The sequence below is a fragment of the Phascolarctos cinereus genome, unplaced genomic scaffold (assembly GCF_003287225.1).
Source record: "Phascolarctos cinereus isolate Bilbo 61053 unplaced genomic scaffold, phaCin_HiC Scaffold_726;HRSCAF=1367, whole genome shotgun sequence".
In the NCBI taxonomy this organism is placed as follows: Eukaryota; Metazoa; Chordata; class Mammalia; order Diprotodontia; family Phascolarctidae; genus Phascolarctos; species Phascolarctos cinereus.
Window position 1 is genome coordinate 385,353,646 of NW_027556098.1, and position 16,529 is coordinate 385,370,174.

The window sequence follows — 16,529 nt, forward strand, 5'->3', positions numbered from 1 at the left end:
TTCCCTAGCTCTTTCTTCACAACCTAACTAACATGTTTCTCTCCTCTTGGATTGCTACACTCAGGGTGAACTTCTATCTGAAGGAAACATGAAATCAGATGATGGAATCAGACTCTTCCCCAAGAAGTGTTTGGCAGGGCATGAAGGCACTCAACATGAGAGCGGTCTCCTCCATGCCAGCTCCCTCAGCTTTCTCTAACCTCTGTTCTCACACCCTTTGCTTCACAGAGAAGCAGCCTCATCCTAAAGTCTTTTTTTTTCTCTCTGCTTCCCCAAAACAGTCAACCATTGCCAAATGAAAAATAAAAATTCCATAAAGTCCTTCCAACTTAAAATTCATTGTGCTCTCCTTTTATTAACTACTTACAGCTTTGGCATTTAAGACATTTCAAAATCTGAAATGAATGTTTTTGAAGGCTCAATATCAATAATTTATAAATAAGTGCATTTAGCACCCTATCAAATGTGACCTTGGTAAGATGCTGATTTAATGGTGTAACAGAAGCAATACTTCTAAAGGGGTTAGAGCTGACATAAAAGTCCTCATACATTAAAAAGGACACAGAGACAGGCATGAGAGCTAGCAGAGCTGGAAATCTAGTGGCTACAGTGCTTTTTTGATTTATCTATTAGTACTAAGTACTATTGGAGTTAGTGGAAAGAGAGTTTGACTTGGGTTAGGAGAGGGGCTAATACACAGGGCAGGACATACCAACCTTTTTCAACTGTGGAAACACGACCTATAATCCCAATTAAATCTAGGGAGAGAATTGTGAACATAACTTCCCCAATTTTGGCCCCTCTTATGGGGGTAATCCACCTTCTTAAGGGGCAAGGGTGTCAAATCATATTTAGATGAACCAAGAAAAAAAAAATCTTAGTAACAAGACCAAAAAAAATCCATTGGAAGCAAGTAGTCCCAGACAGACTGTAATTCTCAAACCCCAGGCTTCTTTCTTGGGATAGTAAATTTATAATTCCATCCAAATATCAAAAAATTTCCACCCCTGTCTTAAACAAGCAGCTGGAAGAAATACCCAAATGGATGAGAAATGCATCGTTGCAGGCCAGAAGTCCACCTCTGACAAACAAATCCACAAATTGATTATCACCAAGTCCTTAAAGCTAAAATACCTTTAACTGTGCAGCAACCCGCTTAAGAAACTAGATAGTAATCCACTCCCCCTGGGCTAGTGAAGTCTTGTCTGCACGCCATTCCATAAAAGCGAAGCCATGGATCTTACTCCAACATTTTAAAGGATAAATTGCTATAATTCCAAGATTTAGGAACATCCATCATCTCATTTTTTTCTCATACCAGCAAAAAATAGAATTCCAATCACTTGGAAATTGTGTAGATCCAAAATCAAATACTGCCTTCTCTCTTCTCCATCCAATTACACATTTCCAGGTCTAAATCGTTGTTTGTAGAATCCAAGCTGTTGCATCACTGCAACTTGCTTAAATTTCGGGGGGGGGGGGCTGACAATCCACTTAACATGTAAACTGTAGGTTGTGAGAAACGAGAACAGATATCAAATTCTCCAAGAAGCTGTAGGCTGTAATATTCCAAAGATATTCCACAGGAACTGGAACATAAGCAGTAACCCAAATAGCTCCATCTCGTCGTAGATATACATCCCAAGAACGCCTTAACATTATCCAAGAAAAGGAAATCACCGGCTCTAGAAGAAAGGTAACTCCAATAATCGTGCTGCCATAGGAAATCTTCCACCACCATAGCTCAAGAGTTGATATCCAACCAGCTGCTGGAAACATCCTCCACGACTCCACAAAACACCAGCCACTGGGAGAGTAATCACTTCTGTTTCCAAACCCAACACAGAGAATGCCCAAACTTTAAATCCATCTGGGGCCCCTACATATGAGTTTGTGTTTCTCACCATATCAAATACAAAATACCTGCCTAGTGTAACCTTGGAACTTACCCATCAAGTCTCCGCTCATAGCGTCCTTCCCGTGCATGAAGTGATGGCGGGGGGCCATAAGTAGGCCCTCCACCACCTCCTCTGAACCCAGAAACCTCTCTACTACGAGATGCTATGGAAACTGTATCATCCAATCCCCGAGCAGCACTCGGAATGGTGCCTGGTTCATTATAATCCGTCCGTAGGTCTCTATCTCCCATCTTGTTGACTGAGTTGTGAGCCTTCTGAGCACTTTTGATGTCCACAAAATCCACAAAGGCAGCCACTCCACCTTCAGATCCCCTTTTAGGGAGAATTTTGACACTTTCAACACGTCCATATCTGGGGGAAAAAAAGACAAAGCCAATATATTAACCATAATCCATAAATTCATGCCAGATAAATGAAAGAATAGGCATTTTCCAATACAATCTTAAAAATTCAAAATAATATACAAATGGAGGAGGGAACATGTCAGGTCATGAAACCACTACAGTTGAAGATTCATGTTTCCTTTACAGATAATATAATCAACAAAGTCTTTTTAGAAAATATTTTCATTTCTGTAACATCAATGGCCTTGAATTCCAAAGGCCTTTGGCTAGGATAAACCTCTAAAAGTTAAGAATTATAAAGGATGATTAACCTAACAACTGAAGCAAAAGGATTAAAAATAAGTTTTCACAACACCTTCCTTAAAATAAAAGCTGTGACCATATATAGCTGTTTTACAAACTTCATACCAGTTTAATTCATTATTATGTGCCAAACAATGACCTCACTGAAAAACTGAGATCTTTTCAAATGCTGTTACAGTTCTTCTATGGCTAATACAAAATAAATTCAAATAGTGTTCCTTAGGGAAACCCATTTTGTACATTTTTTTCTACTTTTAAACCAGTTTAGGTATTTTTAAAAATTCTTTATGCTTTTTTCTAAGGAATAACAAACTCATACATTAATTCAGGCCCAAGAACTCAAATTTGAGTATTTTATTATTACACACTGTAAAACTGAACACGACAAAGTACTCTGGAATCCTTGTCCTTGCTTCCCTCAAGTTCCAACTAAAATTCCACCTTCTTCAGGAAGCTTTTCCCAGTCCCGTTTAATGTTAGTGTGTTCTCTCTGTGGATTATCTCCAAAAGACCATGCCTGCACCTTGTCCCTACCTGGTTGTTTGCATGTCATCTCCCCTGTTAAAGTGTGAGCTCCTTGGGGGCAGGGAGTGTCTTTGACCTTTCTTTGTATCCCCAGTGCCTGGCCCATCACAGTTGTGCCTTAATAAATGCTAGCAAGATTGACTTAAGATATAGTCCTTGTAAAATAAACTCCCAAAGTCACAACAATTCTGTGCTTCCCTTGCAGAAACTTCAAGCACACACAGACAGTAGGATTTTCCTCATACTATCCATTCCCCAAAGCAGGTTTTGTCAGCGAAGTGGAAGAAGAGCTTCCTCACTCTGGTTACATGAAGAAATTGGTGGGTAGGTTTTGTAAGTTTTGTTTTGCAGGTTTATTTTGTTTAATTTGAATACATGAAAGGATATGGGAACAAATGCTTTTCTATCTATACAAACACAGAAAGATGACTTTTGGATATGACAGGAAAGTTGTTTATTTCATAAGTGTGACCCAAAAATGTACCTTCTATGCTGAAGGGCCTTAAATGAGACAAGCACATGGAGTAGACATTACCGGAGGTCTCTAAGAAAAACTGTGACATCTCTCAACAAACACAGGCGCTGAAGTGACTACAGCATAAATGGGGTTATGCCTCAGATCTATTGCTAGAAAGAAAAGGTCAATCTCATACATATTTCAATCTCATTATTTTAAGACTTTAGAAGGATTATTAATTCTATGCTAAAAACAAGGGAGGAAAAACTTTTTACATACTTTTAAAACAGTGAAAATTTTTCAGATCAAGAATTTTATATCCAAATTAGAGTGAAAATAGGAATCTGACAGGTTTATATTAATGCAATAACCTAAAAACTATAAGCTATCCCCCAAAATTGAACATAAATACCAAAATGAGTAGAAATAATATATTCCCCTCCCCTTTAGAAAATGTATTTAAGTGACTTCAGCAATTTTAATGGTGACTTTACCATTAGGGCTCTAGTCCAAGCTCTAACTACTAACTAGCTGTGTAACTATCATTTCTCACTGAATAACAATTTCACAATTTCAGCTATTTGCTGGGTATTTTTGAGGATAAAATTAGAAAAGCTTTACCAAGTTAAAAATGTACTACTAAAATACACAGTGACACTATTATTCTGTCCACTCTCAACTCATGGATCAAATATTGAGGTGATAAACTGTCACCAAGGGAAGGCTTAGAGATTTTCATGAGAGCAGCAGAGTAATTGGGTCCCCCTTCTCTTCTTCCAGGTTTAACCAGGTCCATAGTTGCATCCCATAAACTGGAGGACAATGAAACTACTGTTATAACTGGTACAGTAACAGATGAATACATGATCAATAAAAACTTCATGCCCACTCCTACTGCACAGCATTAAAACAATCTAATTCAGTTTAACACGTTTCATGTGTCCAGCATCCACTTGGAGATGGGGGAGGCATCTACAACAGACATACAGACCCTTGCAGGGGACTGGGATAGAGAACAGAAGTCTACAACTGATGGAGGCAGAGAAGATGCCCACATGACGAGCAGCACAAACCACAGCATACTCACAGGGGAGCAGAGGGAGAATGATGCAGAGGTTAGGCAGCAGCAGGTTAGGCTAGGCCTTAAATGCGGAAGCAAAGTTTGAACTTTATCCCAATAGGCCAGAAGGATTTAGTGACATCACCATGGCTCTGCATAAAGAAAATTATTCTGGCAGTACTAAAAAGGCTTTTTCCTCCCTCCTTCCTTTCTCTGGAGGGGTGAGGTGAAGAGGAAGGAAGGTGGAGGCCATTATTCATATTTAATAAAGTTACTTCTGTTGTACCAGCAAGTGGTAATGAGAGCCTTTATTACGGTGGTGGCAGCTAGGAATGGAGAATAGGGAAAACTGCTGCCCACGTAAAAAATCTGACAGAGAAGAATCAGGTAACAGGAAGACTAGGTGAGTAATGGCACCACTAACAGAAATTGTCAAATGAAAAAGCTCAAGTCCTTGGGAAAGCTCAGTTTTGGACATCCTGAATTTGAGGTGCCAATGGGGATACCAAGGAAGAAATACCTTATATGTAGGAGGAAACAAAGAACAGGACTTGGGGAGAGAGGTCCAGGGCTTCAGATAGAGATTTGGGAAGTTATGGGACTAAGCGACATTGCCAAGAGACCCAACCTAAAGCTCAGGACATAAAGCCAATAGAGGAGACAAAGATGTACTGGATGGAGATGTTGGAGAACCAAGATAGTGTAGTCTCTGCGATGCCACAGCCAATCCAGATGGAAAGGGTCATAAATGAAATTATAATATAACAAAATCAATTTCTGACCACTTCTCATCAGTAAGCATACTGGAAACTTTCTGTCTAGACTGGCACCAGAACTATTTGGTTCCATTTTAAAAAAAAAAAAGGAAATATGAGCATCCACAAGCACAAACATAAAACATTTGTCTTCTGGCAAATCCTTCTTCATCTTTTCGTAACACATCCTGATCTTCTCTCCACCTAGTAAAGTCCTCTTTCCAAGCAATGCCCACCATCAAAATTTGACTAACTTATGTCCCATTCCCTCATGGTCCAAGCAGACCCCATAAACAAATCCTGATAAGATTGCTAATGTTTTACTAACTTATTCCTTACAGGTAAAATGTTTATATTTTAAAACTCCTTTAGAGTCCTTCTGGAAACAGTGCTTTGAGATAAATTAGTGGCTTTTATTGGTGTCATCAAGAGAACAAGGATTCTATTGTCAATTCACACAAGCACGTATTACTTAGATGTTGGTTCCTTCAATTCTCTGTTCAATTCCCTGCTGGAAAATGAAAAGGCAGCATATTAGCTGGCTGGTCAATGTCAGCAGATCCCCTCAATACTTAATGGATCTGTCATTTTATCAGTGTGGTTATTCCCTCCCCTGCTGATCACAACCCATTCATAATGCTTCTTATCCATGCTCTCCCACTTCACAGAAATATATTTCCTGTATGATGTTCCTAATGCCACCACCATTTGGTCACAGCTGGAAAAAAGCTGCACCTACCACTGTCCTCTGGGATATCTACAACTCAGGGAAATCTCAGTACCCTGTCAGGTTGAATCAGCCTTGGTGATCCCCTCTCATAAGTACCTTCTGCCCTTCTGATTGAACCCTCTGACTGGAGGGCAGAGGCATGAGTTCCAAAACTTCCATTTAAGTAGGGGGCTGCCACAGTCTTCTCCCCATTCTCCCATCAACCAGCAGCATGTTCTTAGGCTTTGGCACACCTTACCCCCTTCTACTTTTCAGCTTTCTTTTGTGTGATGTCTTTCATTAGAGTGTAAGTTCTCCTCGAAGAAGAGATTGCCCTTGTATCCCCAGTGCCTACACAGTGCCTGGCACATAGTTGGCACTTAATGTTTACTGAATAAGATTTGCTAGTGGACACAGATATCGCCGTTCTAAGAACACTGGTGTTAAAATGACAGATTTCTGAGTCAAAGGGCAACTCATATCAGCCTGCAAATGACATATGTGCAATAATAAGTGGAAAAATAGTATCAGAGGTGTAGAAATTGAGAAAATTGAGGAAAAGGGGGAACACAAGTAGTGAAAGAGAGAGACCAGTGGCTAATACAATGGCAGAAACTGAGAAAGATGCCAACATTATTCAGTAACTCGTACGTAGCACTGGGAAACAAAGATAAACTAAGAGCCAGTTTCCGCTCCTGAGCCTCTAAGAATAGTTTAACAAATAACCAGGAGGGGCAGCTAGGTGGTACAGCAAATAGAGCCCCAGACCTGGGGTCAGGAGAATCTGAGTTCAAATCTCGCCCCAAACACTTACTAGTTGTGTGACCCTGGGCAAATCATTTAACCTGTCTGCTTCATTGGACTAGGAAAAAACACCAACTTTTCATATTATGTCAGGTGGTCAAAGGTTATCATTAAACCAGCAATATTTATTCTCTAGTATAAGGTGGACTTTTTCTGGGGCATATGATTTTAAATGGGGAGAAGAGATGAGATTTGGTTATTCTGGTTTGTTATAAATGCTACACTAATAGTAATGACATCCAATTTTAAGAGGCAACAATCTATGCACATTGTAATGACTCTTGCAATTTAGTTGTTCAAATAAGTCTTGTTGTACTATCTTCTAACACTAGTGTGGGGGGGGGGAGACCTAAGCTCATTCCTTGTTGGAAAAGTTTTCTTGGGAATCTATCAGAGAACTGCCTCAATTAGCAGTATGAAAGATGTACTTTTCCTCTTCCATCCTCCTAATGTACATTAATTACATTCCCTAGCCACCCCCCCACCTCCCCATTTCATGTCCAAGGTAGAGATAAATCTGCCCCATGATCAAACCAGCTCCATCCCTAGCCTCAACTACATCTCTCTTGGCTAGACTCCCAGGCAACCACATTGCTTCATGTCATCTGATCCAAGGGAGAATTACAACGTTATTTACAAGACACATGTTAATGAAGCAACATAATACACGTGACTTCTCTAAGAAAGTAACATTTCAACGTAAAATCGGGGGACACATCCCTTGCAGTGACTATACTCCAATGCCACAAAAACAGCAACAAGGGTGGTACGTGGGTCTGGAGCAATTTCAGAACAAAACGTAATCAAATGGAAAGTGGCACGATAGACCCCACAAACTTTTATAAAGTTGGCAAAGACTCCTCTAAAGATGGCATTCTCTGAGGTTTAATGCCAGAGTGGTCTCAGGGCCTGGCTAAGAAACAAAAAAAAAAACCCAATACAAAAGCCTATTTGTAATAACTCCCGCCAGTGTGCTCTCTTAATTCCATTAACCTTTACTAAGGGGCCTGCCTACTGTGTATGTAAGATACCAGTGGTAGGTACTAGGAATACAAAGATCAAAGATGCCTTTTTCTTTCTGTTCCAAACCTAACCCGTGGTCATTATTTGTAAGGCCTGCAAATTGAACCTCCCTCCCTTCCCGAGCCTCTGCTGCGCTGGTGACACAAGAAGATAGAAATCACAGTCCCAGCACTTTGGACTCCAGTGCCCCTAGGAATCAAGCCAAGCTCGGTGCAGTCTAACGCCTGAGAATTAGCCACCCAGCAAATGTTTAGATCGCGGCGACTCATGAAGATGATGTAACTGAGATACGCAACGCTCCGAGACCACACAAGGATGATTTTCAAAGTCTCTCAGGACAATCACCATTGTCACCAATCAGAATTATCAGAATTCTCTGAAGTGCCTAAATGTATTAAATACATAAATCCTGGCAAATACTGCCTTCTACAGGTAGGTCCAAAAGGAATCAGTGGTTCTAAGGGCTCAAGCGCTCTTGAAGGGCCAGAGAATTTTAACTTCTTTATACAGCGTGAAGATGTAAGAATGAAAACGCTTATGGGAAAAAGAAGAAAGGTAGGGAACAAATGACGATCCAAAGGAACAACATGAAAGAAAAGTCTACAAACACGAAGAGTCACAAGACACAGGCACTGAACACAAAGCAAAAGTTATAAGAAGCAGCTTAAATTCTATGCAATTAAAAAAGCAACATGCAATAAGGGAGAAAGTTTGAAAAAGGGAAAAGAAAATTGGCTAATGCACAGCACATACGAAGACATCAATTAGTCGTAACTCCTGGCAATCCTGTGCACAAACTACCCACTCCAGAAAGCTGAAAACAGTTACATAGACTATAAATATCTATGCTAGATAAGACACATGCTAGCATATTATCAAATGTGAATTCCACAGACACTTAATTGTAAAGTAATGATGCCGTTTTCCCCCTTAGATTTCACTTAGGGGCAGCTAGGTGGCGCAGTGGGTAGAACACGGGCACACGGGCCCTAGAGTCAGGAGGACCTGAGTTCATACCATGGACCCAGGTCCTCCTTGAAGGCTCAGCCCTGGGATAGAAAGGATGCTCAGCTCTCCCCAGCTATACCAGGAGAACAAGAATTGTTGTTCAGTGATTTTTCAGGTGTGTCCAACTCTTCATGACCCCACTTGGGGTTTTCTTGGCAAAGATACTGCAGTGTTTGCCATTTCTTTCTCCAGCTCATTTCACAGATGAAGACACTGAGGCAAACAGGGTGAAGTGACTTGCCCAGGTGTTACACAGCTAGTGAGTGTCTGAGGCCAGACTTAAACTCATGAAGATGAGTCTTCCTGACTCCAGGCCCTGAACTCTATCCATTGCACCACCTGGCGCCACCTAGCTACCCTTGGGGAACAAGAATGTGAAAGCCTAAACACGACTCGGAAGGCACTGCCCCCTGAGCATCAGTCAAGCTAAGGGTTTCAGAAAAGGCTCATCACCAGCCTGGAAAGAGGATCCATTTTTTTTTTTTGGACACAGCAAGTCACTCCAGCCATCTACTAAATCAAAGGCTTTGCTGTCTAAGTCAATGGTCAGTGTACTTCCACCACTGAAATCCAAGATACTTGTAGGAGAACAGACCTTTTTTCCCCAACCTTTGTGAGTATCATGGTAGTAGTCTAGTAGTCTGGTGAGGCCTAATACCACTGTACTTTGTTGCCTACAATTCATAATTGAAGCAAACACTAAGTTTCAGTTACAGCTTAGTGAAAATAAAGATGTAATTTTTTTCCCATCCAAGTTCATTGACATCCCCACCTTCACACACGTACACGTGTACACACACACACACACACACACACATACACACCCATATCCCAGATTAAGAACTTCTAATGTAGATAAATACTGGGAACAAGGAATATGAAAGTACTATGGATATTCCCCCTCCTTCTGAAATCAGGAAGACCCAAATTCAAATCCAGCCTCAGACACTCATTAGCTGTGTGACTCGGGAAAAATCACTTAACCCTCCTCAACCTCAGTTTCCTCAATTGTAAAATGGGGATAACAGCATCACTTCCCTCCAACGGTTGTTCTGAGGGTAAACTAAGGTGCCACAGAAATGCCAGCTCTCCACTGTCCTATTAATTTAATAACACAGAGCATCAAATGAAGGCAAGGTTATAACCGTGGCTGTGTTCTCAGACTGGAGGAAGCCCGACATTAGCCAACCGCCATCACAGGGAAAAATTCAGACTGGCGTAACCCTCTCAGTGCTTCCTACAATTGATCGAGTAGACAACGCCTGCACAACCTGGGCCACTTCAGGCACTCCAAGGGATTTCAGGCAGCCTTTGGAAAACCATAGAAGAAAACATCCTTTGTACGTAGAGGAAGTCCTTTGTAGGGCCGCAGGTCGTGCAGGCCTGAAGCAGCCCTTCAACTAACTGCTGAACACATGAACGAGTACGCATGACAGAATCTGAGTTGTGGGAGCTGGCAGTCCCAGTCTGGAGATTCGATTCTCTAACCAGGCCTCACCAAGAATCTCTGCGGAGCTAACAAGTGGCCATTCATCCTTGGACTCAAGACCTTGAATATCCTCAGGGAGCACACCATCCCCCAAGACAGCCCCATCTTACTTTGGGGAGCGTTATTCTACTCTAAATCCACCTACCTCTTTCCCAACTTTCTCTGTATGTTCCTAGTTTTCCCTTCGGAGGCCAAACAGAACAAGCCTAATCACTCTTCCCTGTGCCAGCTTTTCAAATCTTGGATAGTCACTCAATCGTGTCCCACCTGAGGCTTCATCTCTCCAAGTTCAGTATCTCCAACTTCTTCTCCTGATCTTTACATGCCCTGATGTTGAATTGAAGCCTTTTGCCATGCTGGATCCATTGCCCCTACTGGAAAACTGAGGTAGAGCACAAACCCTACCAAGAGTCTGTCATGGTACCCTTGCTGAATAAGGAAGGAAGGAAAGAAAACAACACAGCCACCTGCAATTTTGGCCAAGAGCACCTCTAATGGGTTGTAAATGACTAATTTAGCATATAAAGTCACCACAAAACTCCCAGAAGAAAAATGATGGTTTAACCTTCATACTGCCAAAGACTCCACTAATAACTAACATTCCCAGTTTATATCTGGACAAAATGCTCTCCTTATGTATTGCTTACAGAATACACATCTCAAACACCTAATATTCTCTCATAAGTAGCAAAATTAGCCAGAAAAAAATTAAGACTACCACCTTAATAAAATAAATGCTTGACTGCAGATTTCAAAAAACCAAAACATTATTCACTAGAAATTAATTTTTAAAGTTTCTTTTTAAAGGAAATTACTGTTATTGCAGATTGTCCCCAAAGAAACAGCCTCAGTCCTCCACTACCTCATCCATTACCTCAAAGAGCACATTTCAAAATAGAGAAACACAAATGAATTTTATTTGTATGGAACCTAAACCACTTCATCAAAACCACAGTCCTGAGTATTCCACACTGCATTGTTTTCCTGAGGATACAGAAACTAATTAAGACAATGTTCCAAAATTTCCAAAATATTTTGTTTACTATGATAAGTTTTCATTCTCCTTAACAAGTCTCAAGGAAATAAGATTTCAGTGTCCTTGCTCACACCTTAATAATTTGTTTGAGAGCAGTCAAACGGTTCAAAGGGTACAGACAGGAGACAAAATCAAAGAACTCTGACTAGAACTAACTAGCAATATGACCTTGGGGAAGTGACAACTTTCAAGGCCTCATCTACATTTCTCATCTGAATGAGTGGGTACTCAACTTTTCTGCCCTCTTCTAGTTTTAATAGTCACTTTTCATTAAGAACCAAAAGAAACTGACTTTGTGACTTCCAAGGGAAGATCAACTGTACAAAACTAAGGAATTGGGACACCAATTTGCTAGAGTAAGCAAAATTAATCATTTTTCAACTATTTCCCAAAAGGACCAGCTGTTGGTCTTTGCTAGGTAGATTAGCAATACAAATACAATAATTTAACTCCAGCAAAGGCTTTTGCAACTGACCCTAAGTCAGAGCAAAGAATTACCACATACTTCTTTTTCCCATAACCCCTCCTACCAATGAACAATCCCCTTCCTGAGTCATACTATGAAATAAGTCTTCAGAGCTACACCCAGAGGAAAATGGAATTTTCACAATGTTCCCCTTAGCTCAAAACTTTAAGCGGCATATGGCTTGCATACATCTTTCCTGGTGTCCAACTTTCCAATTTTCTCAGTCCACAAGAGCTCTACAGGGTGAAATGGTCCCTGATTTAGGTAGGTCTGGCAGACTGACTGTCTTGCCACCTATCTGTTGCTAAGGAGAAATTTTCAATTCATCCAGTCCAACTCTGAATTCAATGGATAAATGCTTTCAAAGGAAATAATATTTGTAAAGCACTTAGCACAGTGCCTGCCACATAGCAGGAATGCCCCACTTTACAACCTACCTAATAAAGGCTCATCCAGTCAATCTCTCTGCTTCAATACTTCCAGTGATGAGGAACTCCATATTCAGAGGTTGATGTCCCTGTAAGGTAAGACTTCTGGTGCAGCCAGAAACCAACCAAATCCCAAACCAGCACTTTTTCGGTAACTCTCTGGTACATCAAACTAATAATGGCTTTGTATAATTCCCCAACCTTCCTAATACATCAAAGCTGGACCTTTTAAAAAAGAAAATGCTAAATCTACAGGTGAATATCATGTGTAGGATAGGAAGCCGAGAGCAGTTTACATGTTACAACATAAAAAAGACATAGGAAACAATACAATATAAGCTTGATTGGGCTATCAGTATAGCAGGGCCAATTAATTTTTTCCACATAACGAAAAGAAAAGATTCCTTTGGGGCCCAGACAGTGAGTTCACAAATTCTAATCTATCATGACTTGTATGAGCCATATTCTCTTGTTCCATTCTACTTGAAAAGACAGGGCAATATTTGTCATGTAATCAAAAACTCTTTATGAGAGCTATTACTAATTGATGATATGGATAGAGACTGGATTTATTATTTCACTGATACAAGGAACTTTCACGAGTGGAAACTCCTTCTACCGATGCTAATCTTTACCTTCTCTACAATTTAATAGTTAGTAAAAAGTTGTATAGGGTATTAAGAAATCAAATAACTTGCCTGGACCACAACCAGTATGTGTCAAAGGCATAACATGAATCCAGATCTTAATTCTGAGCCCAATTCTCCATCTTGTACTACACTTGCAACCCATTTCATCTGCCTATAGACCAAGTTCCATTCAGTTTCAGGAATGGCTATTTTCTAATATCAATTTAAGTTTCCAATTTTGGTAACCCTGAAGCTCTGTAGAGAGTTTGAATCTGTATACTCAATTAAATCACAGCTACCTAAAATGGTCGTTTTACCATAGCTTCAGGACAGAAACTGCTACCTTTAATTAAAAAATCAGGAAAGGCAGATATTCCTCTCATTTACTAATATTTCTTTTATATTAAAAAAAAAAGCATGGCATCATGAAGTCTTTTAAAATATCTGAAATGACCTGAGCATAAAGAACAGAATTAACCAAAATAATTTTAATTTAAGGAATCCTTAACACTTGGATTCAACTCAGTCTAATTCCATCATCAACCAAATAAAAATTTAAGCTACATGAAGAAAGTCCTAGCTAAAAGTTAAGTAAAACTGTACAACGCCAAGCAAAACTGTATGAGTCCTAAGATTAGTTAACAGTGGTAATAGCATAGGCACAGATAATAAGAATAGGCATAGTGGAGGGAAAATTCCAAGAGGAATAAATCACAAATCTTTTTTAAGTGCTGAAGGATGATAACTATGCCATAGAATGTGGTAAATTAAACTTCTGGAAAAGAAAATAAATAACACTGATATATAAGTCAATTCATGTAGACATTATCATGATGTAGTAGGTATTCCTGTTCAGGGAGCACTCAAACTATATCACAATTACAGAACAAATATGCTAATGATTCTGAGGTTCACAACTTAAAAGGGTAGAACTAACTAAGAATTCAGGCAACTGGTCAGGGTAGACTATAAATTTTTAGAAGGAAAAAAATTATAAATGCAATAATAAAAGTCTTAAAAGAAGGTAAACGTTGTGCTATGACTAATATCGATAAACTTAAACCTTCCCAGCAACACAAGGATCTAAGACATCTCCAAACGCCTTGTGATGGAAAATGCTATCCACATCCAAAGAAAAAACTATAGAGTTTGAATGCAGATAGAAGCATACTATTTGCTATTTTTTTTTCTTCTGTTGAGTTTTGTTTCCTCTTTCTGGTGGTTCATCCTATTGCTTCTAATTCTTACTTACAACATCAGTAATGTGAAAATATGTTTAACAGGAATGTAGATGTATAGCCTGTATCAGATTGTGGGAAGTCTTGGGGAGGGAGGTGGAGAGAGAGGGGGAGAAAAATTTTAAACTCAAAAGCATATGGAAGTGATTGTTGATAAATCAAAATAATTTTTTAAAAACTCAACTTGAAGGAAAAAAAAAAGGCAAGAAACTTATAATCAACTTCCAATACAAAAGGTAACATGTTTTCAAGTGTGATCTTGTCCTCCTGAAAGGAAGGTTTCAAAACTATAGGCACAAGATTCTAACTGTGTCGGTCCTTGGAGCCAATTCAATGCTGAAATGTCTTCAGTTTGCTGGTCAGCTTCCATCCTACAGTTACTTTGTAGTAAGGGTTAACTGTTCTAATGGTAACTTAAAAATGTATGATTCTAGGAAAGAGCTAAAGGAATAAAAGCTAGGAAGAACCAAAAGCATATTCAAGCATACAGCTAGAACTGGCTGAGCTTTTTCTTCAATACAATCAAAACCTGTTATGTTTCTGAGGTTGAAGGGTTGTTTGAGATGTCATGTTGTATGATGCATTTCTATTGGTGAAGTACAAATGCCCAAATACAACCACTCAATTTTAAAAAAAATTTTATCCTTTAAGTTCACAAAAATTCTTACTATAAATAGCACAAAAGAGTCAGAATAACTCTCCAAAGTCTATTATAAGAAAGTTAAATAATAATACTACAAAGTGACAGGCAAACTTAAATTAAATGTAAGAAAGAACTTCCCAACAATGAGGGTAGGCTATCACAAAGAGGAACCAGAGGCTCTCAAGAGGTGATGATGTAGCTTCCTTTTACTTTAACAGATCTTCAAGAAAAAGCTCAATCCACATACTGGGGATGGGATGCTTGTTCAGCTATGGGCTGAACAAGATAAATGGCCTCTTGAGGCCACCACTGTACAAAAAAGACTTAAAATGTTCTTTACATTCCATATTCAACTTGATTATCTGGACAAACGTTTGGGTTGGAGCCTACCAGCCTCATGTTACGGATTAAGACTCTGAAGCTGAAAAAGGTCACCTGACTTGCCCATGACAAACAATTACTCAGTGACAGAGGTGAAATTCAAACCCAGGCCTCGCCTCATGACGGAACTTTCCACTAAACCACACTAACCTCACTCACACTGTGATTCAATTCAGTAACTACCTGCTGCTGCATGCAAAAAGCACTATGCCACATACTAAATGATCATTACTACTGAGATCAAATATCTGAAAATACTTTTATTTTACCAACCCTTTAACGACACTCTAAAAAATACCCAAAATTCAATCCTCAAAATAGCTTTGGTTCTTCTACTTCATGAATTTTTTTAAAATGCGTCATTATATCACTTAAATACTTTAACTTCCTTTACAAAGGCTTTTTCTGACAAATGTTTCTTCACAAAGCTAAACACATGGCCTCTACTGAATGAGCTTTCATGAGACAAGATGACATACCAAAAGTACTAACCTCCTGGTTCCTGCTGAGCCATGTGACTTTGGATAAGTCACCTGACCTCTCAGCCTCAGTCTCCTAATTTTCGAGATTCACTGAGTTATTAGAGTCCAAATGATTTATTTTAAAAAGTGTTTGATAAAGTGGAAAACACCATACAAAATAAGGTGTGTACCCTTGCCTCAGTACAATTATTCTTTTTAGAAACAATGGGGCATCGTTCTACATAAAAACCATCATAATAACTGATCTACATCATGTAAAGTGTTTTGCAAACAACAAAGCACATCTTATTTAAGGCTTGAAAGGAGCCCAGAAGAGTAGGAAGAACAAAGACTGGAGTCTGAGGACCGGGCATAAAATTCTAGGTCTGTTATTTACTACTTTGTGTGACCTTGGGCAATTCAAGTTTCCTCTGTGGACCCTAGTTATCTCATTTTTACAAGGAAAGCTTGAACAGGAAGAATGATCTGTTAGGATATAATCCAACTCTGGGGCATGCTGATAAACACACACACACACATCACCCACAACCATAAAAGAAAAACATTTCAAAGGATTAGTCAACAGAAAGCAAGTCACTTCAGCCAATCACCAGCACTGCCAATCACATGGCAATGAAGGAGGAGATGCTAAATAAAATCCAACCTTTGTCCAGTTCTCAGTAACCATTCACCACAGCAGGACACAAAGCTCTTTCCAGGTCAAAGCATCAACAGGTTGCACAAGGTCTGGTTCCCGTCCTTATGATCACGTGCTCCCTACGGGAGCCTGAAACCTGAGAGTCGAGCTGAATTTGAAATTCACTTTCTGGTACTGACTATTTAATCCAATT

The 16,529-nt window shown here is 39.5% G+C and overlaps 1 protein-coding gene across 1 annotated transcript in view; it reads right to left on the reverse strand.

Moving 5' to 3' along the window:
- Positions 1 to 16,529, reverse strand: part of SPEN (spen family transcriptional repressor) — a 76,953-nt gene that overhangs the window by 50,601 nt on the left and 9,823 nt on the right. Inside the window, 1 exon segment of the mRNA XM_020973180.2 lies at positions 1,950 to 2,270. Within this exon segment, the coding sequence (XP_020828839.1) occupies positions 1,950 to 2,270 (321 nt within the window).